The sequence below is a fragment of the Pithys albifrons genome, chromosome 2 (assembly GCF_047495875.1).
Source record: "Pithys albifrons albifrons isolate INPA30051 chromosome 2, PitAlb_v1, whole genome shotgun sequence".
Classification (NCBI taxonomy): domain Eukaryota; kingdom Metazoa; phylum Chordata; class Aves; order Passeriformes; family Thamnophilidae; genus Pithys; species Pithys albifrons.
Genome location: NC_092459.1, coordinates 3,888,338 through 3,916,238, shown reverse-complemented (window position 1 = coordinate 3,916,238; position 27,901 = coordinate 3,888,338). Strand labels below are relative to the sequence as shown.

Here is a 27,901-nt window from a genome sequence, read left to right as displayed (position 1 = left end):
GTGCAGTTTAAGAAGCCCTGAGATATATTCTGTCTGGCCTCTTGCTGAAAAATGAAAAGGACATGAAGAAACATGTATCAAACTATCCAAAATGCCAGTGGATGTCTACTTTTCCACAAATGGACTTCATCACTAGTAAACAGACACAGCTGAGACAGCTTTTCAGGTGATCAAATGTGTTCCACTTTTTCATAAATACATTCCACTTTCAGGAATCAGCACAGTTTTCTAAGAGCATGAATCCTGTCAGTCATATTCGAGTGCCTTGAGTACTTGAGTCCTGGACACTTATGTTTGGACATTTGAATGGAGTCCCTGGTGATTTTGGGTAACCATATGTTTCTATGTAAGAGAAATGTCTCCAACCCAGCAGAGCCTGATGAAAATTGTTTTCCAAAGGTTCAGGAGACTATCTGAAACAATCATGCAAACTTCTGCAATCATTGCCTTAGAACTTGTGGAGGTAAGTTCTCATCTTTAAAAGCAGCATAACAAGAAGGATCCAGAAACTTACAGACCAAGCAACCTAACTGTTAGTCACAGAGAGGGGGAAGGAGGTTGTTGAACAAATGGTTTGCAAACATTAGAGGCATAATAAGGTTATCATGAGGAGTTATCATGAAATTGTCAAGAACAGGTGATATTCAACCAATTTGATATCCTAGAAGTATAAAGTTGAATGTAAAGACATATAAAGTGTTTTATTTTAGTGATTCTTGTCTTTTCATTTTCCCATAAATAATGGATGCCACATCATTAGTCCCTCTTCTTGTGCTTTTTATGTCTTGCATGTGTGAAATGCCTCTGTTTAATGTGTGTCATAATGATAATTGACACTCTGCAGTAATTGCCATACCTTGACAAATATGAAATGAGATGTATGTACCCTAACGTGAGGGCGGCCCCGTGGTGTAATGGTGAGCACTCCGGACTCTGATCACAAGGTCGTGAGTTCGAGTCTCAGTGGAGACCATACCGGGCAGTTAAAGCCTCCCTGCCATCCGATCCCGTCAGATCTCGGATGCTCAGCAGGGTCAGCCCCGGTTAGTACCGGGTGCTGTAGACAGTCCTGAGGACTTCACTGGCACTGTCCAAGCTCGCTCGGCCGTGGCAGATGGACCTTGGGACTGAAACGGTGGGGCCAGTTCTGCGCACGCTGAGCCTCACCTAAAATCCACTGCGCAGGCTGGAAGGGCCCAGCCACGTGGGGACAGCCCTGCCCAAATCTGCGTTCGTGAAGTTTGGCCATACATACATACACATACCATAATGTGATGGAAGTATTGACATCATGAGAAATTACTCATGTTCTTGAGGGGTTCCTGCTTCCTGAATCACTGTCCCACACCTTTCTATAAAGGTCCTGAATCACTGTCCCACACCTCTTTCTATAAAGGTCAATGTTTCTCAGTTAATCACATTCTAAATTGATGTTACCAGCCCCATTTCCCCAACTCAGAATGCCAGGATCACTGAACTACACTGATGGAAAAGAGATACGGATCAGGATCTTGATTTACAAAAACAATACAAAATTCAAAAGCCCTTTAGGAGCAAAACCAAGAATTCAGTAAAATGACTTATGAAGAACTAAAGTCCTTAGGATTCAATATGACAATTATTGACTAGAATTTATGAAAGCACAAAATCTCACTGTAAGTGCTTTTCTGTTAAAGGTGTAATAAGATAAATGTCTACAGTGTTCAGCTTTTTCTTCCAACCCAGAAATATCATGGTGGACTTTTCAGTACGGTTTTCCAATAATACTTTATTACATGAAACCTTTGCTAAATTAGAAGTTGGCTTCAAGTAAATATTTCAACAGATAAAAAGATGCTTAAATATTAAATAAGCTTGCTGTATTCATCTTTCTCTGAACATAGACTGCAGGTACTTTCTTAGGTGTTTTAGTTTAAAAATGTTCTCAAGAAAATTGTTAGGATGACATTTATGAGGTTGAGCATAAGAAAATTTCAAAAGTTTCTAGGGGAAAACTGTCAAAGGTCAATATGTTTACACATGCATTCATAGTGGGGTTTTCAAAATTGTCTTTGAGGTAGAAGGGGAAATTCCTTAGATGTCTACATATATTTTTAATTGCCTTTTAAATGCTGAGTGCCTAAAATGTCATCTCACCTAGAGTTATCCACCTGGAAATAAGACTTCTGGACTCCCTCAATAGTCAGTGACATGAGAAGGGTATCCCCAGAGAGCAATCCATCCCACCTATTTTAAGATCCAATTAATCATTTGGCTTGATGTCTTCAAAGCGTAAATAACAAATATCAGGGCATACCATGTCCAGCCTTGCAGAGAAAACATCTGGGGGTGGGAACTGAGGGACCATTGGGCTGGTTGTCTCCCATTTTAATTAATCATGGACTGAAAAATTAATATGAACTAGCTGAACATGTAAAATGTTAGAGTAGGACTGTGTGTATTAAAACTTCTAGAATTTATATGAAAGTGTTTAATGTTCTTTCACAGTATCTTTGAAGTCCTTTCCAAAGTCTTGAAAGTCTACCAACTTATATTTAAACACATAAAGATTTTGTATAGGAAAAATTCTTCATGGATTTGTAAAATTCGGGTTCAGTTGGAGAGTCTCAAATCTGAAAAACTTGCATCGAACTCTCCACTAATTTCTTGCCAGAAAACAAGGGAAAAAAAATTGCTTTGACATAAAGCATTCAGTTTGGCCTGAATCACCTTTTTAGACCCTTGGGGGAAATGAACCAAAAGAAATGGAAAAAAGCCCTGCATTAACAAATGACAAAAAGTATCCCCTTCCTGTCAGTACATCAGTGGAAAGAGAGCCTGCACTTGCTTAGATCCAGTTCCAGGGTTAATTTCCCTGTCTACCAGAGAGAATTAGTGCCCACTTGGTTCACAGTCTAGCACAGTCTCTGCATCACCATGCAGTGGGAGCACTGGGGATGAGGCAATACCTATCTAGACACTGTTAGGCTGCCCTGGCAATATTTGTTGAATTGAGATTGAATTGAGATGTCACTGGATTCAGTCCCAGATGAGTGACATAATCCCCAAATAAGACAGTCAATCTCTGCTCTCTCACTTTTTCTCATCTCACTTGGTATCAGCATTTAAGAGACACTTTTAAAGCCAACTCCTAAGAACAGGGGAGGAAAGAATTATGTGTTTATACAACAAAAAAAAAATTAGTTGTCTACATTTGTACTCTGTAAATTTATAGGAAACCAAAACCAAAGTTTATGGTGCAAAGCAGCAACTTGTATTGGCAATAGTGTGCCCAGCAGGACAGGGCAGCAATCATTCCCCTGTGCTGGGCACTGGTGAGGCCTCACCTCCCTCAAATCCTGGGTTCAGATTTGAGCCCCTCATGACAAGGAAGTCATTGAGGTGCTGGAGTGAGTCCAGAGAAGGGCAATGGAGCTTGGGAAGAGTCTGGAGCACAAATCTGATGAGGAACAGCTGAGGGAAGGGACCTTGTCTAGCCTGGAGGAAAGGAGGTTCAGGGTGGAACTTAGTGCTCTATGCAACTACCTGAAAGGAGGGAGTAACTAGGTTGGAATCAGTCTCTTCTACCAGGTAACAAGCAATAGAACAAGAGAAAATGGCCTCAAATTGCACTAGGGGAAGTTGAATATTAGGAAAAAGTTTCTTCACTGAAAGGGTGTTCAGGCATTGGGACAGGTTGCCAAGGAAAGCGGTGGATTCACCATCCCTGGAAGAGTTCAAAAGGCAAGTGAACGCAGTGTCTAGAGACATGGTTTAGTGAAAGATTTAGCAGTGCCTGGTTAACAGTTGGACTTGATCATCTGAAAGGTCCTTCCCAACCTTAATGACTCTGACTCTCAAGTGAGATATAACAGCAACAATTCATTTCTGAAGGAATGAAGATAAAAGAAAATCACACCAAGGTTCCTCTTGTTCCAAATCTACTCCCAGATAAGACTAAGACACTTTTTTGGATACCAAATACTTACTAACAAGGTTAAACTATAATGTAATACCTCCTCTTAAGTAAAAAGAGATGGATGGAGAGGATTATTGAGACATTACAGGATATTTCAAGAGCAGTGATGAAAATTGCTGAAAATAACCCCAATAAAAAGTTTTGCAGATATCTCATTTTCTTAGCTGCTTCTTTGAGTTGATATTCAAGTTAAATTGTGCCTGTGCAGGTTAGAGTATGCCTCCAAAGTCCTTCTTCAAGGGATAGTGTTTATGGTATGAATGTCTTAACATTCCCCTGGACTCTGCGTTGGGGAGGCCACACCTTGAGTGTTGTGTTCAGTTCTGGGCCCCTCAGTTCAGAAAGGATATTGAGGGGCTGGAGCAAGTCCAGAGAAGAGCAACAAGGCTGGTGAAGGGACTGGAGCACAAGTCCTATGGGGAGAGGCTGAGGGAGCTGGGGTTGTTTAGCCTGGAGAAGAGGAGGCTCAGAGGTGACCTCATCACTGTCTAGAACTACCTGAAGGGAAGTTCTGGCCAGGTGGGGGCTGGTCTCTTCTCCCAGGCACTCAGCAATAGGACAAGGGGGCACGATGGGCTCAAGCTCTGCCAGGGGAAATTTAAGTTGGAGATCAGAAAAAAATTCTTTCTAGAGAGAGTAATCAGGGATTGGAATGGGCTGCTCAGAGAGGTGGTGGATTCACCAACCCTAGAGATTTTTAAACGCAGATTGGCCGTGGCACTGAGTGCCATGATCTGGTAAATGGACTGGAGTTGGACCAAGGGTTGGACTCGATGATCTCAGAGGTCTTTTCCAACCCAATCGATTTTATGATTCTATTCTAAATACCCTGGCTAAGACACCTGAAATAATAGGCTAAACGGGACACTTACCTTGAGGAACTTCTATACCCATATTTTTTAGTTTAGATTCTTCATCCTCATGACCCAAGTTCTTAAAATTGCTACTTTCTTTGAACAAAATCTTGTGATTTCCATGAGAAGTTTACCTTCACTCTAAGGCAAGCTCAGGGCTAATTGACCGGCATTAAATTTTTTGCTCTTGGAGACAAAAATAAGGGTCACGGAAGAAGCAAAATCATTCAGAACAAGGCTGGGATTGGATCTCCTGACAAGCTACAAGAATCACTGCAAGTGGGAGTCACCAAGTTTCAGGGGATACCGAGCACCCTTCAATCAGGGAGTGGATCCTGGAGAAGAATAAAGGTACACCTCAACAAACAAATTTGCAAAAAGAAATTGAGAAAGGTTTGTCAACCATCTGTTCTAAAAGAAAAAAAGGAGAAAAAAAGGCCAATAGGAGAATGAGCATTTTGTTTTCTGTTCTACTTAGTTCATACCTGAAAGCCCAGAAAGCAGACAGAAAGGAGATATATAAGCACACCCTGCCCTCATATGGGCTGCTGGCAAGGCTGCTTGGACACACCACCTCCCAGTCTGCTGTTCCAGAAGTAATAAAATCTGCCATCATCCTTCTGCTACTGACAACAGCAAAGAAGAATTTTCTGCAGAATGGTATGTGAGAAAATTAATTGACAACAGGCCTCTTGGCAGTTTGCAACCATAACATTTGTATGATCTGCTGATGCCACGACTTTATTCCCTGCTAATCAGATATTGCTCTCTTTACTGTCCAAGGGCATCTCTTCTAGCTGTTTTTGGCATAGAGAAGGCAGACCTCCTAAAAGCAATTATTCCACAACAACTTTCAGTCCATATCGGCACAAATTTTTATAAGATCTCAAACACCCCACAGAGACAACCCAAACACATAACAGCCAAAATGTGACCATCTGCTTTATCACTTCATGATGTGGAAATTCAGCTTTGCCAGCTACCTCCTTGGATTCAGTACAAATCCCTACCCCACCAAATGAGCCGATTCCTCAGAGATAATTGTGATCTTATTTACACACACCTGGGTTTATCCCACCTGACATAACGAAGTTGTCAACATCTGAAGCTCTAACTCCTTGAGCTTCCTCTACATCAATGGAAGAGGACAGGCACCTGTTGGTCTGAAGATAGACAAGCTAGGTTGTCCTAGAATTAAAGGGGAAGGGGTATAATATCTGGCTTGCATGTGACAAGCTATGGGATGACTGGTCAAGGTTAGAGGGGTGAGTTGCTGTGCAGGACCCTCAGCTTGTTACTCTGAGATAAACTGAGCACACTGGAGCACAGCTGAAGTCTTACAGAGATGAACCAGGGTTCCCATGAGGTAACAGAAGCCAAAAGGAAAACACCAGGGAAATATCTCAAAGGAAGTAAGAGGTGTTCCTCCAGGAAGTCAAGACACCCGACAGCCCAGCTGAGAGGCCTCTAATGAATACATGCAGCATGAGTAACTTGGAACCCCTTGTGCTGCTAGAAAGGTGTGATTTAGCAGCCATTCCTGAAACTTGGTGAGATGAATCCCATGACTGGAATGTGGCTATGGATGGCTACAGGCTGTTCAGAAGAGACAGATGAGGGAGAGATGGGGGGGTTTCCCTCTACATCAAGAGATTAATTGAATGTGAAGGGTTGTACATAAGAACAGGCATCAGCAGGTTGAAAGCCTGTGGGTAAGAATCAGAGACCAAGGCAACAAAGGGAACCTTTTATTGGTATCTACTCCAGGCTGCCTGATCAGGAGATGATTGATGAAGCCTTGCTCCAGCTGTAGGAGACTGTGCTTGCAGGCTCTTATCCTTCTGGGGAAATTCAACCACCCTGACATCAGCTGGGAAAGTAGCACAGCAAGCTGTAGGCAATCCAGGAGACTCCTGGAATGTAGCATAGGTAACTTTTTGAACTAGGTAATAAAAAGCCCTGTCAGAGGGGATGTTATGCTGGATCTGATAGTCACCAATGTAAGTGAACTCCTTGGGGATGCCAAAATCAGAGGCAGCCTGAGCTGCAGTGGTAATGTGTTGGTGGAGTTTGCAGTTCTGAGGGGTATGGGTCAGGTGAAGAGTAAAGACTGAATATTAGGACAAAAACCTTCCAGTTCTTCAGAGAGCTAGTCAATAAGACACCCTGAGAAACTCCCTCAGGGGCAAAAGAGCAGAACACAGCTGGCAGACCCTTAAGGAAATCTCTCATAAAGCACAAGAGCAAGAGATTTCCAGGAGTGAGGAATCAGGCAAGGAAGTCAAGAAACCAGCATGGCTGTTGGTCAAACTGAAGGGCAAGAAGAAAACCTATAGGCAGTGGAACCAGAGGCAGGTATCCTGGAAAGATTATAAGGACACAATCCAGTTGTGTAAGGATGGGGTGAGGAGTGCTAAGGGGCACCTGAAGCTTAACTTGACAAAGAATAACAAGAAGGGCTTCTACGGGTATGTTAGTCGGAAAAGGAAGGTCAAAGAAGGCATCCCACGCCCAGTGAAAAAAGTTGACAAACTGGTAGTACAGGTGAGGAGAAGGCTGAGGTACTGAGTAACATTTTTGCCTGAGAAAACAGCACAGGACTGCAGTGATCCTGTGCTAGAGCTGCAGAACACCACCTACATGTTCATGTGAAGATTTCATCTTCCCATTTGAAATGAAAATATATTTAATAGTTCATGTGAAAGAATAATGTTATATCTGAAGAGAGGTGGCAAAATTCAGATTGTGTAGGAATTTCTGGAGGACTAAACCCTTTTTTTTTTTTGTAACTTACTGCTTCTCTTGAAAAATACAGTTTGGAATCCTAGAATGATAGAATGGTTTAGGTTGGAGGGGACCATCTACATCATCCAGTTCCAATCGCCTTGCCATGGGCAAGGACACCTTCCACTTTCCTCACAGGGGACATCTTACAGACCACAGAGGAATTTTAATACTTCTTGCTGTCACAATTTTATATTTTGCCCTAGTGCTCTGGTTTGTATTTAGCAATCTTTTAAGCTTGTACTGTTCAGTTGGAGCCTTATGAATGAAAACACCATTATAACAGTCATTTATCAGTGTGAGAGATATAGGCTGAAACGGTACAAATTTCTGGCTCAGTCTTATAATGATAACTCATGACAATATCTAAAATCACTTTTAGTTCTTTAAAACTGAAAGGAAAGAGCAATTTGCGATGTCATTGTTTGGATGAATGGGCAACATTCTCAGAAGCAATCAACTAAAATAAACTGATTTATAGGTTCCTGGAGGAGGCAAGTAATCTTAAAATCTCTTTCTAAAACAAAACATAACTTTGCATTCTGTCCCACATTTAAATTGCAGTGATTTACAAATACGGTTTGGTTTATATTTATTGTTATTTGCCTTTCTGAGTAAATTCAATGTACTGAGAGCACATCCTGAAGTGCTTCTCACAAAGCTTTGCTGACATAAAAGTAATAAAACGAAGCAGGCCGTGAGATCAGTGATTCATTGAGAACAGTCAGCACCTTGCTTATGGTGTAGATTATAATTTTCTTTCTTCTGAGCTTAGCAAGCAAACCTTCTTTTGGTAACAGACTTCTTTCCCAATTTTTTACATCTCCCAGTTACATTTACCAAGCTATTAAATGAGATCTGTAGTGTGAGTTTTGGTTATCTCTGCCTTACACCCATTGCATGACTGACAACACAACATTTTAAAGCGTATAAAAAGCACTAAAACCAGAGTGTTTAAAGTAGTTTGGTCCTGCAGTTTCCTCATTCCTCCTTTTTCTTTCACAGTGTTGGACTTCTTAAAAATGGTAGCCTATTCATCAGACTTTTTAGAGAGGAAGGATCACTGAGGCAGCAGATGAAAAGAGAGGCAGAGATCACCTCCCCAGTTCCCAATACCATGCTGCTTTTAATGGTCAGGGAAATTAATGAATGCACACAGTAAAATCAAGCAGCAGGGATGGGCTCAAAACTGCTCAGGGTTTAGTCCTAAAGTTGGCATTCATGTTACACTGTTGTGAGGAAGGAAGCCCCTCACTCTCACACCAGTACAGCTGCAAGTACCTTCAACCAGTGAAGCCATCTCTATAAAAACATGACAAACTGAAAAAGCACACTGTTTTTTCTATAATGTTCACAAGAGGATTATAACACACACCCCCAAGGTGTACAGATACAAATATGGAAGGTAGGTACCTCAACAGAACTCAGAAATTCAACATTAATGTGATTCTTGTGCACTTGCAGTGGCAGAACAGCACCAGCCTTTGTCTGAATTCTTTACTAGAAAACAGAGCAGGGCCAGGGCTGTGACCATCTATAGCGTATTAGATTTTTTGCATACTCCCTGGCATGGTTTTGTCCTGTTCATGGCACTTTCCCAAGTAATTCCCAGATTCAAATTAAGGGTTGTGCATGGCCATTCTATTCTAGAGGCTAAAGGAATAACATACCATAGTTTACATGCTTAGATTGCACCAGCTGGCTTCTGCAACAGAAAATTAACCCTAGAAATAATTAATTTATTAGAATGGATGCAGATCAGGAATCTCCAGTGACCTCCATAGGGACCTATGCACAACAAAAGATTCATCAGAGAAAGCACTCCCTCTCCAGGCTCCTTGAGGTGTTTAACATGTCCAAACTAATTTCACATTCAAAATTATTCCCATCTGAAACTGTGGTTATTCAAAATAATAATGGAAAAAGAACAGGCAGCCAGACGACTCACTGTTCCTTGTATTCCAGGCAAAAAGGCCACTCCCCAAAACACAAATATGTTTTATATATTGTTCTAAGACTATCGTTAATCTTAAACTTTCAGGTTGAGTTTAGCCAGAATATTAATTAAGGGAAAACCTTAATGATCTCCCCCTGGGGAGGACTGTTAAAGGTCAGGTTTCAGATACATTAATGAGCTTCCAAATGCTGCTAACCGGGAACTGCTTTTAACCCACTCATGTTTTTAATGCCAACACTGGGCATATCAGATGTCTGTGGGAGCTTTGCCATGAAAAGAAAACTCCTCTTGTGCTTTATTTACAACTATTTCACCAGGGTTTATGAGAACCAGCTTGAAGTTGAAACCATGCCCCACAAAACTGAGAAAGAGCTTGTTGGTCTAATTCCACCTCTTCATGGAGTCCTTTGGCCAGTGATTTGGAGAGTGAATCAGAGCCATGCAGGGAAGGAGTCCTTTGCTAGTGGCAGCCCTGCCTCTTGGAAAAGCTGAAAGATAACAAGGGAAGTATTCTAAGGCTTGCAGAAAAGGCCACAGTCATGTGATGTATTTAAAATTGCAAAAGCAACATATTTTTAATATAAGTTTCTATTGTTTACCTCCTCTGTGTCTTGGTCTAACACCCAAGGTATGAATCCCCAAATTATGACATATGAATATATTGATCAATATCAGGTTTAAGCATGCAAATTGTAATAAGAATTCTGTGCTGCATGAAAACAAGGCTGATCAATGCCATGTGCTCACTTTTGTGATCCTTCTGGTAGTTTAAAGCTAGGTTTCTTTTTGCCTCCATTTCCCTGCCATAAAATTGGTGTCATGCCCATAAGAATCTCGCAGAACTCATGATAGTCATTCATGGATTCAGTGCATGAGGGAATCAATGCCTGCACTGCTGCATCAACCCATGGCAAAATAATCAATTTTTAATCAGTTCTCTGCACAAGTGGTGGGGGCAAAGGGAACCTGAAACCATGCAGTGAAAGAGGCAAGTATCTGTAGCAATTTAAAGACAAGTTTCTAAATGGTATTGCTATAATGCTAAATTTAGTAAAGTCAAAAACTTAAATGCCAGAATTAAGGGCCAGAAAAGCTGCACAGCTTTAATTCATTCTTCCTGTGCATTTGGATTCTAATGCAGTCAGTTCCATGAATATACAAGGATGTAAAAGCATCCAGACTGATTCAGGCCAAACTTTATCTAGCTGAGCATCCTATTTCTGATAGCAACCAATGGCAAGTGATTTAAAAATGAGGATTTCAACAGGTCAAACATCAAGTCATACTTTCCCAAAACACTCCCCCAGGCTCCAGCTGTTTCTTGGCTCACTGGCTGCCACGTTCAAATGTGTTGTCTCTGACTTTACTGATCCTTTCCACTCAGTTTTTCTCCCTGAATGTGTGCAAGTTCTTTTAATGTCCTGAATGGTCCATGTTAGTGTTACAGGGTTTTGAACCAATCTGATACAAGCGTAGCTGAGAGCCCTGGAGGGAGAGCATCAGAATGTTGCAGTTGTCATTTTTCGACAGAGCTGCATAATGCAAAGGAAGGAGTAGGATTTTACTCCAGTCATTGGATAAGCCATTTCTTTCTCTTTGGTTCATTTTGCTTTGCACTCCGTGTTTGATGAGAGGAAGCTCTTAGGTCCAAGGAATGGCTTTTGCCCATGCAGAGGCATGCTGAGGACTTTTATAACCATTTGGCAGCTCTCCTGAAAGAATTCCTGCATCTACAGCACTCCCTGGCACTGCTGTTTGATAAATGTAACCTATACATCCTGTATTGACAGTCTGTGATCCCTAGGCTAAATTTATTGGGACAAACCAGGAATAGAGGGAAGGCTGCTGCTCCCCTGCAGTGCTCCTGTGTGAGCAGCACAGCCTGTGTATGGCAGTGTAGGGCAGCAGCCGGGGTGCTGTATCAGCTGCTTGGCAGCTGCCTGTGTCTCTGAAGCAGACAGACATGAGGCTGCTTCCCAGCCTGAGCAGTCCCACTGGTGGCACGACCTGAGCCAGATCCGCGGTGCTGCAGTGCTCCAAACACCGTCCCAGGCTTGGCAAGGGCAGTGGAGAACCCTTCCTTCACATTCCAGTGCAATGCAGAACCTGGACTTTTTGGGAAGGGAAAGGGAGACTTAATACCTGTTTTTCAAACTGCTGAGTCAGTCTCCGTATTTCCTTCACTCTCAGCAAACAGAAACGAAAGTTGATGTCATCTCCTGCTCTGCCTTCCCATCCCTTTTCTGAAGTAAACAAATGTCAGCAAATCCTAGACTAATAGCACTGTTAAAAATATCACCCTGACAGCAGATGGGTTCATTCTCTTTGGTCTGAAGCTATCTCTTCCTTGCAGAAAAGGTGTGTTTTTACATCAAGATAAGTAGTTTAGAGGTAACAGTGGCTGAAGGAAGAACATAAGTGCTCTGCTCTGCACCACATAGTCACTAGCTGAAGTAATTTCCAAACAGGAATTATTAGTGTAGGAATTTGACAGAATTTGACCCTTTAATTATCAAGGTAGAAGTTAGCCCTGGTATACTCAGCTAGAATTTGGCATTGGGCTTGTAAGTGAAAATAAGCCACATCAGCCAAGATGCAGCACTCCCTCTACTTAGTGTATTACAAACCTCCAAGCTAACCATAACAGAAGGTCTTCAGTCAGAGTTAAAAGATGGTGCCCCATTAGACTTTGGGGATGTATGAAAAATATTCATGATCAGAGAGACTATATCCCTTTCAGAGGGAGATAAATCCCCACAAAGCTTTGCCCAGGTGATTTTCTGCCTGTTCAAGGAAAGGGACATTTGCTGTTCTGATGACTAATTTTGCTGGGGGAAGTCAAGAGTGAATTTTTTTATGTTTATTGCTTGTTATGCTCTGGAATCCTGCAGTTCAGAAACTTCAGACTGTGCACATAAATGTATCTTGTCACTGAAAGGTAAAAGTTTTCCCCTTTCATAATTGGGTCCCACCACTGAAAACATTATACATTCTCCTCATGGATAACTCCAGAAACTGGTCCCACTCCCTTCAAGCACTCCTTTACTTATTTCATTAGCTCAAACTTAGAAAAGCACTGGTCTTAGAAATGCAATGATCTTCTGTTTACTTCTCCAACTATTTAATGACTTTTGCTTTTCTTTGAAGAATTCACAATTGCTCCCTGTCTGCCAGAAAGCAGCAAATGACCAAAAGTATTGTTTCTATAATGATTCAAGTGTGGATTATTTTTGCTGACTGCCAGAATCTACACTTGATCAAAGCATTTTCCTTTCTTGAGTCTCACTAGTACTTTATTCCTTTGATGTTACTGGATTATCAAATGCAGGGGATAGTGTGTTCTGGTCAGTGTCACAAATCCATCCTATGCTTTTAGCATAAATGAATATATAGTAAATTCATCAATGGCTTGATCTAAATTTGTTATCTTGTCTTCTATATGTCACTTAAACTCCCATCAATGAATAGCAGATTCCATATGTGCACTTCTTGTTTATGATGTTCATTAAAAGACTTAAATGAGAAACAGCAAAAAGTACATTTAATTCATTTCTAAGCACAGCAGAAAACTAAGCAGGATTCCAGCTTTATGTACAATTTACAAGCCGTATATATTAGCTCAGTCCTAAATCTCCTATAATGAGATGTGCAGCCCAATGACTAATCACATCCATTGAAATGTTCCCCATGTTCAGCTCTATTTCAATGCATGGGGGTGTTGGGGGATGTGCTATTTAATATTTCTGTTCCTTTTAACAAGAAGAAGAGGAACTTCTAGGCATGAAAAATTGTGAAATTTGACCTTAAAATGAACTATAGGAAATGAACCTTGAATACAAAGTGGTGTCAATACAGTTCAGTTAGAAACATGTTTGTGTCTGGACTAGCAGTTCTTTGGCTCATTTCCAGTGCTCAGCCCTGGGCTTCTACCCAGAGATGCTTATGGTGAAGCTCTGGAAAGGTCTTTTCAATATGAAAGATCCAAAATTGGATAAGATTCAAAATCAGAGATGCCAAATTCTTGTTAGCATTAATTATTCTTAATTTAAATCAAGATCAAGGTCCCATCATGCTTGTCCCTGTGTAAACAGGGATAACAATGTTTGCCTTCAGAGTCTGCAAAATGAGAAACAGAAGCTGATGAAAGATTGAGGATGTGCTGAAGGGATGTGATGTGTAAGTAAATGATCACCATGTGATTTAGCCCAGCTCCCATAGTTGCTGCCTTGTGTTTGGGCTTCTGTGTTTTGTCTAGGACAACATTTATTTTGAGAGGGATGGGAAATGGCAAGGGCTGTGGAACTAATTAACTGAAGAGGCAACATACCAGAAAGGAGACCAAAAGAGCACGTGAACCATTTTAATCTGTGTTTCCAACAGACTGGTGTTAATCTAATTTACAGATTGATGTTTCTTAGGATGTTGGAAGGAAAGGGAGGAATCCACCTATGACTGCTACACCACTACACTGTTTTCTTATTCTACAAAGTTCTGCACCTATGGCTGTGGTTGAGAAGTTGGCAGAATTTTTGTGGGAGAAGTGTTAGGCTGATACTGAGATTTCTGAAATACCATTATATGGCCAATACCAGAGAGAATTGTCCTAGTTCAGCAGGAGGGACCAGCTAACCCTGTGTGGGGGTGATCAAAACTGTGTATTCTACCCCCTCTATTCATTCCCCAAGGACAATGGGCCATTAGCAGCAGCTGCCCAGGGAGCCATTATCACTTCACACCCAGCCTGAGGGGGGCGGAGCTGCTAATGGGCCATCAACAGCTCAACACCCCCTGGCTCCCAGAGTCAATCACCCATTGTGTGAGTCCCCGCCCAGGGGGAGGGACTGGGTGCTCCCTGAGGGTACATAAGTGGTGGGTAAGAAGACCTCGGGTACTTCTCGTCGGATCCAGAGCAGCAGCAGGACCTCGACAGCAGGAGATCACCACTCTCACCCAGACCACAGCCCTCGCCTGCACCAACAGGTTTTTTCTTTTCCTTTTGCTCTGGACTTGGGGGAGCCACAGGGGTCTCAGCACAAGGGCAAACAAACCCCCTTGGGTTTGTGCCCCAGGACACTGGGTTATACTGCTGGGGTATTGTGAGTTGAAAGCAATTTCCCTTGTGTGCCAGTGTTGTTATAATAATATTATTATTAAATTTTAGCTCTGACTTATAATCTCTCTCGGGGTGAGTTCATTTTCCCTTGCTGGTTCACCTTCAAACCAGCACAGAATCAAATGTTTGCCTCTCTCCTCAGTGCTCTTCAGCCTCAAACATTCATGAAGTTGCTATCTGCCAGGCTCCACTGAAGTACCCACGACGAAAATAACTCTTTTATGTTTTGGTCTCATCAGAAACTCCTAGAATTATTTAAAAGGCTTTCAGAACTGCCCATGAGAGCAGAAATAAATGCAATTACATGGAGTACACATGAATATCAGTCATAGTCTGTATGTTTAGCAGAAGTGTCCTATGGTACAGTTACTTTTTAAATGGGATTCCCATTGTAATGGGGATACACCAAAACGTGGCAGCTGGAAGGCACTAATGTGCTCAGGCCTGCAAAGTGACCATATTCTGGCAGAAATGTTTTTAAGGAAAGCAAAATATCTATTAAGCATAACTGACTTCATTTATTATATTTGTGATAGTTTTAAGTGTATTTGTCAGAAGGGCTAAAATCCAGCTATGATGAAATCTCTTGTGTGGCACTGGAGGTTTCCCTGAGGTCCTTGTCACTAAGAAGGCATAGTTCAACTGGCTGAGGTCTCATTGCATGTGGTTAAACATTCTTGCTATAAACCCCAGCTCTGGAAATCAGCCAATTTATTATGATAGGGATCTGTTACTTAAAATAACAGTTCTACCCTGAGTACTTTTCAGGATGGAAAGGCACTGCAGGATGTAAACCCCTCTGTCAGCGTGTCTGCAAAAATCTGGTTAGAGAAGAAATCATGCACGTTGTGGCATCAGGAGAATGGACATAGAAAGGATTTAATTTCTCTGTCTAGATGCTTTTAACTGTCACAAAATGTCATGTATCAAAAGAGATAAAGAATTATTTAGTGAAAACAGAAGTTCTGCAGGAAATTCAACAGCAGGTCTTGGCTGTACTTTATATATTTGTTGCTGTAAGCTCTGAGACGTTCAGATGTAAAGACTGTAATATCCCTGATAATTCCTATGGCTCGAGGAAACTCCACCCTTTGGACAATGCTAGCCAGCAGTGCATTGATTCTACAGTTTGGCCCTCCATCCCTATAGTCTGAACTTCACAGGCATTTGACTGGTGGGATGAGATCTGACTTCGTATCTTGTATGGAGGTTCTGGATCAAGAGTAAACCACTAACTACTGTGAGAGTGATTTAGTCCCTCAGCTGCCTCATCAGACCTCCTAGTTACCCTTGTTACTACTAAAGCAGCACAATAGTGAAGGGAAAGGCAAATAAAGAAGGAATGATCAACAATCCAACTATGTGAACAATTCAATTACGATCATTTTACAAGTACCTAGAGAGATGTAAAAATATAATAATTATTTTCCTACCTAAATTTTAGATTAGTTTTTAAAAATATTCTTTATCTTTTCCTTACCCATAATCAAGTTGGGAATTTTTTTACTCAGAGTTTTGGTTAAGTTCCACTTCTCTCTGGATGCATTGTGCTGAGATTTACTGTTATGGGACAGATCTAGATTAAGGAACATATTTCCTTGTATATCCTACTGCTACTTAAAGTGTTACCAGGCTTCAAATTCTCTTTGCCTTCTGCATCAAAGACCCCAAGGATTTACAGACTCTTTTTTAAAGAGATAGTTTAATAATTTTTTTCCATTGCTTCTTTCCTCTCTGAGATATAGACTGTCCTTGGTGACTGTGATTAATTTGCTTGATCTCTGTGCTTCAGTTTTTAAATGTAAGTAGGGATACTAATATTAGTGATACTAATATTAGTGATTTAGCAGAAGAACAAATGCATCCTATATTACTCTGTGTTGGGATGCAAACTTCCTCCTCTGCAAGGAAGTGATGTGAGCTTAAATATTTAAAATGGGGTGTATTTTCAAATCAATAGACCTGGGTAAGTTCATAGTTTTGTAAATTATAAGACCAGAAGCTGCAAGGTGTTAAGTTTCACCTAAATAAGCTATAATGTCATAATGTTTAATGAGAGAGAGGATAGGACATGTCAATTATGACCTATGAATCAGTGAAGCTGGACAGAGAAGGGATCAAGAGCAGCCCTGCTGAGAAGGACTTGGGGCTGCTGGTGGATGAAAGGCTGGGGCATGTGCCAGCAGTGTGTGCTTGGAGCCCAGAAAGCCAACGCTATCCTGGGTCGCATCACAAGAAGTCTGGGCAGAAGGATGAGGGAGAGGATTCTCCTCATCTACTCCAGTCTCGTGAGACCCCACCTGGAGTGCTGTTCCCAGCTCTGGGGTCATAAGATCAACATTGTCCCCTTGGGGCAAGTCCAGAGAAGAGCCAGGCAGCTGGTTTAGTGGAAGGTCTCCCTGTCCATGGCAGGGAGTTGGAACTAAATGGCCTTAAGGCCCCTACACTTCTATGATTCTAGAATTCTGTGCTTCAACATGCCACTATTGACCATGGCCACTGCTATCACAGGGCATGGATTAGTTAAAACAAGATGAGTTTTTCCAGGACATGAATTGGCCTTTCTGCTATAAAGAAGAAAAAAAATCTTCATGTGTCCTGTTTGCCTATTCCAATAAGAAAAAAAAAAAAAGCATTTATTGTAGATAAAATAATTTCCAGTAGACTCACAGTAAAGAATTTTAATGTAAAAATATACCTTCTGCTCACAACTATGATTTAAATGAAAATTTAAATGCATCCTCTGTATACATGGAAAGTTTACATGTGTGGCTGTTAATGAAAACTGACTATAATATTTGGGTTTCTTAGTGCAGAAATGTTGAGTAAAGCTGTGCCATAGCACTCACTTCTAAGACTTCTTTGAAATATAACATAGACAGCAAGGTTATCATCACACTGACTGCTATCACCTACAGCAGCAAATAATCTCCTTTATGTCTGGATCCAAAAAATGCAGAGTCATTCTTATCTTCCTTCCTAGAAAGTTCACAAAAGCTGGCAGTATCCAGCCTCTCCTTCCAGCAGTGCATCGTGGCTTCAGACTGAGGTCTCAGTGGATGTTATGTGGGGTGAGAACTGCAGAGCAAATTCCTGTGCCAGGGAGCTGACTGTTTGTGTGGCACAAGCAACAGCTTGTTGTTGAATGAGCATGCTTTGGCTAAGAAAACACCAAAGACAGACTTGTGCTGGTTTAAAGGCAAACCAGCAGGGGAAATGAACTCACCACGAGAGAGATTACCAGTCAGAGCTAAAACTTAATAACAATATTACAATAAAAAACACTGACACAAAAGGGAAATTGCTTTCAACTCACAAAACCCCAGCAGTATAACCCAGTGTCCTGGGGCACAAACCCAAGGGGGTTTGTTTGCCCTTGTGCTGAGACCCCTGTGGCTCCCCCAAGTCCAGAGCAAAAGGAAATGAAAAACCTGTTGGTGCAGGCGAGGGCTGTGGTCTGGGCGAGAGCGGTGATCTCCTCCTGTCGCGGTCCTGCTGCTCCTCTGGATCCAACAAGAAGTTATCAGTCTTCTTACCCACCACTTATGTACCCTCAGGGAGCACCCAGTCCCTCCCCCTGGGCAGGGACTCACACAATGGGTGATTAACTCTGGGAGCCAGGGGGTATTGAACTGTTGATGGCCCATTAGCAGCTCCGCCCCCTCAGGCTGGGTGTGAAGGTGCCAATGACTCCCTGGGCAGCTGCTGCTAATGGCCCATTGTCCTTGGGGAATGAATAGAGGGGGTAGAATACACAGCTTTGATCACCCCCACACAGGGTTAGCTGGTCCCTCCTGCTCAACTAGGACAAGACTGTTTTTCATGCTTAAACAATTCTAAGCATCTTAAGCCAAATTTAGGTATGATGGTGCAAAAATAGGACACCTCAGGAATCTGAATAGAATCTGCCTCATGGCATTAGGACAGGATGTACCTGGCACCTACATTAACATTTATTAATCTAACCTTTAGATTAGGCAATGAGGAAGACTTTATGACCCTCTTAGATTGTGTGTTCCAGTGTTTAATGAACCTTAAAGAAAGATTTGTTTTTTCTGATATCTAATCTAAATGGTTTGGGGATTTTGTACAAATAAAACCTTGTCCTTCTCCAAGTAGAAATAAGAAAGAATTGATTGCTGTCCACTTCATAATAATTTTTTTTCATGTTGAATTTTTTTGAGTTACAACTGGCACTCCAATTGATAAGGAGAAAAAGTTCAACTCATTCAGTTTTTCTTTATGTTTTTCATTTTTAAAGAACGGGGCACTGTTTGCTGGTTTTATTCCCCAGGGTGTTCATCCTAATTTTTCCAACTTTTTTTTAAAATACCCCACTCACAACAGGAGTCTGAAACCAGGTGATCTTTAAAGATCCCTTTCAACCAAAACCTATCATCTAATGAAAACATCATGCCCCTTTTCAAAAGAGCACTACAGTTTTCCTTTTTGAAGATACATACTTCACTGCTTCTCTTCATTCTTCTTGGACCATCCAATCTACATTTGTTCTCTAAGATGACTTCTAATAGTTCTGAGATTTCCTTGCCTTCACTTTTAATTGATTTATTTCTTCAGGCTCTTCCAACTTAAGTTTAACTCAGTCAAGGGGTCTTTAATCTGTTATTTCACTTTTCTTGTTTCTATCCCTATTGTATTCAAACTTATTTTAAATATCTGCTCACAATTAATGTTTTGTGTTTGAACTTAAGGCAGAAAAAGCATTATTTATTTCCATCTTCTCTGCAACCTCCCTTACCTACTCTCCTAACATTGCAAGTAATGGGATAAAAATTTCTCCTCTCCTTTTCTCTAAGTAGTCCTAGACCATTGCCTGTCTGACAAATAAAAAATTGCTGTACTTCATTCATGTCATGTTAGTACCAGAGAAACTTGGCAGTTTTGACCCAGAGCCAAAGATCCTCTGAATCTCCCAGAACTGCTCAGTGAACTTAACTCCAATGTCAGTGCTGTCAGTGACATAACAATGAAGCTGAAGGAACAGAATTTTACAGAGTGACTGTGTTGTCTGAATCATCAGAATTATCAGAAAATGTTCAGAAAAAAACTGGATTTGCATCCTTGTTGAGAAAGGGGAATAGAGTTGCTTATGTGGGGAGAACAACAGAGGCTGACTGGAAAACCAGTCAGGCAAAAATATCTTCTTGTGGCAGCAAGGGAATTACTGCACTGTATTCTCCAATGCCTGTATTTGTGTGATAGAACTAAAGTTATTCGTAAAAGGGGGATAAGTTGAAGTTTTACATTTGTGTAGCAACAAACCCAAGAAAATCAGTGTCAATTTTCATCCTCAAAGAAGTTGCAAATATCAACACTTTTGTCATATTACTTGTTCTATTTTCAAAAAAGTCTAGAGTTTATTTACAGTATTTTAATTTTCAATATTTTCACAAGTTTGTGCATGCTGATTAGTATATACTCTTGGGTATTCCTTTATATATATATGTTTGGAAAAATAAAGCTCCTTTCTATTAATCATTTTTGTACCTACCCTAATATTAAATGCATTTGGGAACTCTTCCCTGAAAATGTGGTAAGTGGAAATTTATAAATTAATAACAAAAAAACATAACAAAGATGCAATGGTGAACATAAAGTTGCAGAAGGGCAGGTAAGTGAGATTTTGGAATAAGCAGAGAAAAGTCACTATTACTGTTAATTGTTGATAGAGCTGGTAGGGTATTTCTTCACCCATCCTCATGCTGGAGTGACTCCACAGAAGAGCAACAGAGCTGGTGAAGGGACTGGAGGACAAATCTGTTGAGAAGTGACTGAGGGATCTTCTTTACAGCTCCCTGACACGAGGGTGTAGCCAGGTGGAGATCCATCTCTTCCCTTAGGTAACAAGTGATAGGACAAGAGGAAGTGGCCTCAAGCTGTGTCAGGGGAGGTTTAGATTGGATATTAGGGAAAATTTCCTTTTCAAGCACTGAAAGAAGCTGCCCAGGGAAGTGGGGGAATTACCATCCCTGGGGGTTTTAAAAGCTGTGAAAATGTGGCAGTGAGAGATATGGTTTAGTGGTGGACTTGGCAGTGATAGCTGAACAGCTGGACTGTGTATTGATCTCAAAGGTCACTTCCAACTTAAATGATTCCACGGTTCCTATACCATTAACTTGAGCACTATAAGTGTTGACCAGCCAGTCTGGTCCACACACTGCCGGGTACTTAGGCACTTGCTTTTAGAAAAATATAAAATTGCATTCAAGTCACTGGATTCTGCAGCTTTACTCAGCCGAACGAGCAAATTCTTTCTGCTTGGTGGTCTGAAAATGACAGTGTGCAATGACAGCTGTGCAAATGACAGCTGTGCCTTGAGAGTTTTTACAGCTCACCCTAAACTTATCAGGGAATTCAAGTTCCCTTCTGAACCAAGATGCTGACTCATAAAGGAGCAGCATTTCCACACAGGCTTTTTTGCTAACTGTAAGACTTCTATAGTGCTGTAGGTTTATCTTTCACTGGGGACACCGATTTGCAGTAAAGCAGGTAACATTCACAGAACCTGACAGTTTAGGCTGTAATTTTCCCTGCCTAGAATGGCTGTCAGGAGTCTGCTTTGGGCAATATAAGCAGCTATATGAATCCCAAACAATTTAAATCTAAAGACAAACTCAACAGTCCTTTCATTGTACACACTTGATTATTTACAAATCTCCTGTTGTCATATTTCTAGTTTGGATATAGGAAAATTACCTTGGTGCATACTTTGGTTCATGTAATTCTTCTACTACAGAGAGTGAAGGCCCACAAACAGAGGCAGAAGCACCTGCAATCTGCTTCTACTTTTTCTGCTCAGTAGTGTGTTTCCTGACATTGGCCAGAACTTTGTCAGGGCTTGATCCAAAGTGCAGAGAACTTCCCACTTTCTCATCCAAAGCCAAATTTGTGCTTTTTGATTTTTGCCAAAATTTTTATTTGAAAGCCAAATAATTTTGGCTCTTTTTTTTGATTGTTAATTTTTATATTTTTCTCCAAATTGAAATTCTCTAATGGGAAAAAAAAGAACATATATATGTGTATATATTTTTTTCAACATATATGAATATGCATACATCATGAATAACTCTTAATAGTTAAAAGTTTTACAGTAAGATCAACTTCAATTTTACCATTCCATCACAAAGTTTAATTGCTGTTTACTGTGATTGTGAGAAGTAAAATGAAGTCTGTATTAAGCATTAATTTATTACAAAATCATACTCCTAAAATAATTCTCAGGATGGAATATGAAGTAAGAACTTGTCATGGAGCACTGACTACATCTGCCTTTTCTGACTGTCCTTTCACCTGAGCTAAGGGAATTCCTTGCCACCAGGAGTAGCTCTGGATAGCTGAGAGAGAAAGAGACAGGAGTTATATTCATAGAAAATAACCTCATATATTTTCTAGACAATTCATGTGGACCAATGTCTTAGCCATAGTGTTATGGGTTCACCTAGGTGGGCCTAGATTTGGGCTCTGAAGTCTGGACTAGGCCGAAGCTGTCAGCTGACTTGAGCTGGGCTGAGCTAACAGCTGACCTCTTCTAGCCAGTGACTTTGTATTCCATACCACATTATGACATCATCTCCAGGGAAGGAGGAACCAGTGTGGGAGTGGTTAAGGCAGTCGCTTCTTAGCCGTCCTCTTGGGAGGACGCACGATGCTGTCCCAGGGGGGATGGAGAGGACCAGGCCCACCACTGGCTCACAGGGTACCTCAGGAAAGTAAAATGTGTTGTTCTGGGTCTCTCCTTTCTGCTTGGGTTTGTCTCCCTGGGGAATAAGCTTCTTCTTAAGTAATGTGTAGTTAGGACAGTAGAATTTGTGTGTTCGTTAAGAAGTTGAGGTGGGGAACTTGTTGTTGCAGACTTGTGTGAGTGAATATTTGTACTCTCTTCTAATTGTCTCTTTCTTTCTGTGAAAAATATATGTAGATTTAGTATAAATGCAGTTTGAAGTGGTTTTTTTTCCTTTCCCCTCTCTTTTCCTCCCTTTCCCTGGTGTTAGGAGGGAGGCTTTTCTCTCTGTGCTTGGGGGGGTTGGCAGTTGCTTATCTCAAACCAAGACACATAGTTATACTCTCCTTCATTACCACCAGCATGTCAACTTTCATGTAGTGTGAAAACTTGTGTCCTATCACTGAGAAGTTCCAATTTCACTCAGTAGGCAGAGAATCATGAAACAAATTTTTCTGGTTATTTGTACTTACAGTATAATTCTTCCTTTATCCAACAGGAAGAACCAAGATGTTTAACATCTTTATTGATGATTTAGATGAGGGGATTGAGTCCATCATCAGCAAATTTGCTGATGACACCAAGTTGGGAGGGAGTGTCGACCTGCTGGAAGGCAGGAGGGCTCTGCAGAGGGATCTGGATAGACTTGAGAGATGGGCTGATTCCAATGGGATGGAGTTCAACAAGGCCAAGTGCAGGTCCTGCCCTTTGGCCACAACAACCCCCTGCAGCGCTCCAGGCTGGGCACAGAGTGGCTGGAGAGCAGCCAGGCAGAAAGGGACCTTGGAGTACTAATTGGCAGGAAGCTCAACAGGAGCCAACAGTGTGCCCAGGTGGCCAAGAAGGCCAATGGGATCCTGTCCTGGATCAAAAATATCGTGACCAGCAGGCCCAGGGCAGTGATCCTTCCCCTGGATTCTGCGTTGGTGAGGCCACACCTTGAGTGTTGTGTTCAGTTCTGGGCCCCTCAGGTCAGGAAAGAGATTGAGGGGCTGGAGCGAGTCCAGAGAAGAGCAACAAGGCTGGAGAAGGGACTGGAGCACAAGTGCTGTGGGGAGAGGCTGAGGGAGCTGGGGTTGTTTAGCCTGGAGAAGAGGAGGCTCAGAGGTGACCTCAGCACTGTCTAGAACTGCCTGAAGGGAAGTTCTGGCCAGGTGGGGGTTGGTCTCTTCTCCCAGGCACTCAGCAATAGGACAAGGGGGCACGATGGGCTTAAGCTCTGCCAGGGGAAATTTAAGTTGGAGATGAGAAAAAAATTCTTTCCAGAGAGAGTAATCAGGCATTGGAATGGGCTGCCCAGAGAGGTGGTGGATTCACCATCCCTAGAGATTTTTAAACACAGATTGGCCGTGGCACTGAGTGCCATGATCTGGTAAATGGACTAGAGTTGGACCAAGGGTTGGACTCGATGATCTTGGAGGTCTTTTCCAACCCAATCGATTCTATGATTCTATTCTATGATTCTATGATTCTATGTCCCTTTCTTGGTCACACCCACTCATTTCTCAAATGACACCTTTAATTTATACTCTTTGGAAGAAAATGTTGTCATTTGTAATTTTTAAGTGTTTCAAATTGAATCTCTTAAACCTTGAAAGATGTAGCAGGATGTCACAAGGAATTTCAAGAATGAATCCAAGTCTTGAACCAACTTCATGTACTCCTATATTTGCCATCCATTTGGGAACTAATTCAAAATGCATTAAAATCAAGGAATGCCTTTCAAAGGGTATTTCGTTCTTTCTTTTCTGAGCATGGAGTGTGTCAGAATATCAGGCCTGTTACCTTAAGGACCTGCATATGAATTCTGGTATTCAGCTTAAGACAGACAATTCACAATTTTCTATTTGTTTATCTGGTAAAAAAAAACAGAACAAAACTTAGCTGACAAATTTTTTTTACTACTGGAGAATTAAAAACCTGAAGGATGATTGGACTTCCTTTATATATGCACATGTACATACTTTGTTTTGTCTTTTCAGGTCATGGAACCAAAGGAGTGTTTGAGCTTCTTTCAGGATGGCGTCGAACCAGAGAGAATCTGCCATTCAAGGACCGAGTAGCAGATGCCTACTCAGATGTCATGGTCTCCTACACAATGACAAGCTCCTTGTATTTCATAGCCTTTGGCATGGGTGCAAGCCCTTTCACCAACATTGAAGCTGTAAAAGTCTTTTGCCAGAACATGTGCGTCTCCATCCTGTTGAACTACTTCTACATCTTCTCCTTCTTTGGCTCCTGCCTGGTCTTTGCTGGCCAGTTGGAGCAGAACCGCTACCACAGCATCTTCTGCTGTAAAATCCCTTCAGCAGAATACCTGGACCGAAAGCCTGTGTGGTTCCAGACCATGATGAACGATGGCCATCGGCACTCCTCTCATCATGAGACCAACCCGTACCAGCACCACTTTATCCAGCATTTCCTCCGAGAGCACTACAACGAGTGGATTACCAACATCTACGTCAAGCCATTTGTGGTAATACTGTATCTCATCTATGCCTCTTTCTCCTTTATGGGGTGCTTACAGATTAATGATGGAGCCAACATTATCAACCTTCTTGCCAGTGAGTCTCCAAGCGTCTCCTATGCCCTTATACAGCAAAAGTATTTCAGCAACTACAGCCCAGTGATAGGCTTCTACATTTATGAACCTCTGGAGTACTGGAATGGTACTGTGCAAGAAGACCTGAAAACACTAAGCCAGGGGTTCAATACAGTGTCCTGGATTGAACAGTATTACCAATACCTTCGGGTGAGTAACTTCAGTACAACCAACAAAAGTGACTTTATCAGCATCCTCCAGAGCTCCTTTTTAAAACAGCCAGAATTCCAGCACTTCAAAAATGACATCATTTTCTCCAAAGCTGGAGATGAGAACAACATAATTGCTTCTCGCTTGTACCTTGTGGCCAGGACTAGTGAAAACACACAGAGGGAAGCAGTGGAACTGCTGGAAAAACTGAGGCCACTCTCTCTTATACAGAGCATCAAGTTCATTGTGTTCAATCCTACTTTTGTTTTCATGGACCACTATGGTTTATCAGTAACTATGCCTGTGTTGATTTCTGGTTTTGGCATCCTGTTGGTGTTAATACTGACCTTTTTCCTGGTTATCCATCCTCTGGGAAATTTCTGGTTAATTCTCAGTGTCACCTCAATAGAGCTGGGTGTCCTTGGCTTGATGACCTTATGGAATGTAGACATGGATTGCATTTCTATACTGTGCCTTATCTACACTTTGAATTTTGCCATAGATCACTGTGCACCCCTGCTTTATACATTTGTACTTGCTACTGAGCACACCCGAACTCAGTGTATAAAGAACTCCCTCCAAGAGCATGGGACAGCCATTTTGCAGAACGTTTCTTCTTTTCTTATTGGGTTGGTTCCCCTTCTCTTTGTGCCTTCAAACTTGACCTTCACACTGTTCAAATGCTTGCTGCTTGCTGGCAGTTGCACACTTCTGCACTGTTTTGTTATTTTGCCCGTCTTTCTAACCTTTTTCCCACCTTCCAAAAAGCATCACAAGAAAAAGAAACGGGCCAAAAGGAAGGAACGAGAAGAGATCGAATGCATAGAAATTCAGGAGAATCCTGATCATGTTACAGCAGTCTGAAGGGTTTAGAAAAAAATAATAGCATATTCTCTTTTTAAAAAAGCGTTGCACAGAGATGCAGGGAAAATAGAGCAAAGATCTCAGCTGCTTGTGCTGGCCAGGTCTGACAAGGCAAAGGAAGATCAAGAAGGGGTATTCATGACACCTCAAGGTGCAAACTTTTTTAAACAAAAATATTGAAAGTAAAATAATATCGAATGTTTCCTTTAAATCCTCATTCTCCACCAGGGAAGAGGCTGTTTGCCGTTAAGGGTTTCTGAATCTCAAACTGTAGCTCTTATGAGAATTGCTTAATTTGTCGTATGTAAGACTGCAGCAAAGATGAAAAAATGAGTAACCATTAAGTAAACAGTAGGGAGAAAGGCAGGGTTTTTTCGTATAAAATTGTCCATGGAAGAGAAAAAGAAACAACTTTTCAAATGAGAAAAGGTTACAAGATGAACAGAGGTTAAAAATGCCATGGCAATCTTTTTCTTATTTTCTTGAGCGAGTTGGTTAAAATGAAACCTATGCACTTGGGAAGTAAATGTTTGAAACAATCTAAGCCAAAGTACTTCCCAATTCCAGTATACCATATATATCTGTAACACCATAATTAGAGCATTATTGCAAATATGGATGGCAAAGCTAAGGGGTAGAGGTACTACTCATATAAGAGACGAAATAATCATAGCCATTTGGAAATTTAACATTTAGTTCCTTTAAATGTGACATGTCACTGTTATCCCGAGGTCCCTGCTGGTAGTTAGTATCATGCACACATTTTGGCATTTATGAGCTGTGAATTTCCCCCTGAACTAGCAGATCTCACAAAATTAATGCAGGCCATCACCACTGCAGCAGAGTTTGCAGTTCCTGCAGTGTAACACTTTTGAATTCTAATTTATCAGTGTTGACATGGAATACTGAGTATTAATCAAGCAGGAGCTTTAAATGTAATGATGGATTGCATATCACAGGCATAACGTGATTGGTTAACAGCTGAGTCAGCTTTGGAGCACCTGCACAGTATTATCATTGTATATTTGGTCCAACGGATGAAAGGGTATGTTTGTTGGTTCCTGCAATATGCTGCAGGAAGTGAGATTTCCCCCTTCTTTAAGCAAAATGTCAGTCAAATAATTGCCACACACACACAGAAAAAAGACCTTGTAAAGGTTTGCACGGGGTTGGATCAACCCCTAGTTGTAAAAAGACAGACTGGTCCCCTGTGGGAAGGGGAGGGGAGGGTGAAATATCTTTTTTATTATTACTATTATTATTCCTAAAGATTTGAGTGTCTATCATCTGCAACATAAAGCTTTGTTATGGCAGTTGAAATTTCACAGGAGAGTGCAGTAAATCCACAGTTACTATGTGACACTAGAAATTGTACTGTAAAAGACTATGAATGACTTTCTCTGCTTTGTAAACTATTCAGCTTAGTAGCCCAAGAGAAGGGATGAAAACAGATCTAGCCATTTCAGTTTGCTCTTGGCCCAGTTCTGCACTGGACCTTGCCATGTCGCTCTCTCCTTTTGGTGTTTTAAAAGGGCTTGCTTTCTACTCTCTGGAATACGGTATAGCATCACCTCCATGAGCAATGTCTTCCTGAATCTATAGTATCCATGGGGACACTATGTAAAGATATCAATATATGGAGTGTTTATGTCTTCTTTGTATTACTTGTGGGTACCTTTAAAAGATTATCTGGAAGCTGTTTGCCTTCCAAAATGTGTATACATATCTATTTGTGGCTGACAACTCAGTCTCAAGCCTGCAGAGTTTGCTGATGAGGGTGTGTACATATGTTTTACTGCAAAGCTCTCTGCAAGACATTAATTCTTTGCTATGTGATATGTCTCACCTCTTCCTACTGTTTTGTGACTAGGGAGAGCC

General features: G+C 41.3%; 1 protein-coding gene across 3 annotated transcripts in view; it reads left to right on the top strand.

The window, feature by feature from the left end:
• PTCHD4 (patched domain containing 4) overlaps positions 1 to 26,023 on the top strand; it is a 90,538-nt gene extending 64,515 nt beyond the window's left edge. For all 3 annotated transcript variants that reach the window (XM_071547772.1, XM_071547771.1, XM_071547769.1), the window contains one exon: positions 24,390 to 26,023. In XM_071547772.1, coding sequence (XP_071403873.1) covers positions 24,390 to 26,023 — 1,634 coding nt within the window. The remainder of the gene's footprint in view (positions 1 to 24,389) is intronic.
• The last annotated feature ends 1,878 nt before the right edge of the window (positions 26,024 to 27,901 follow it).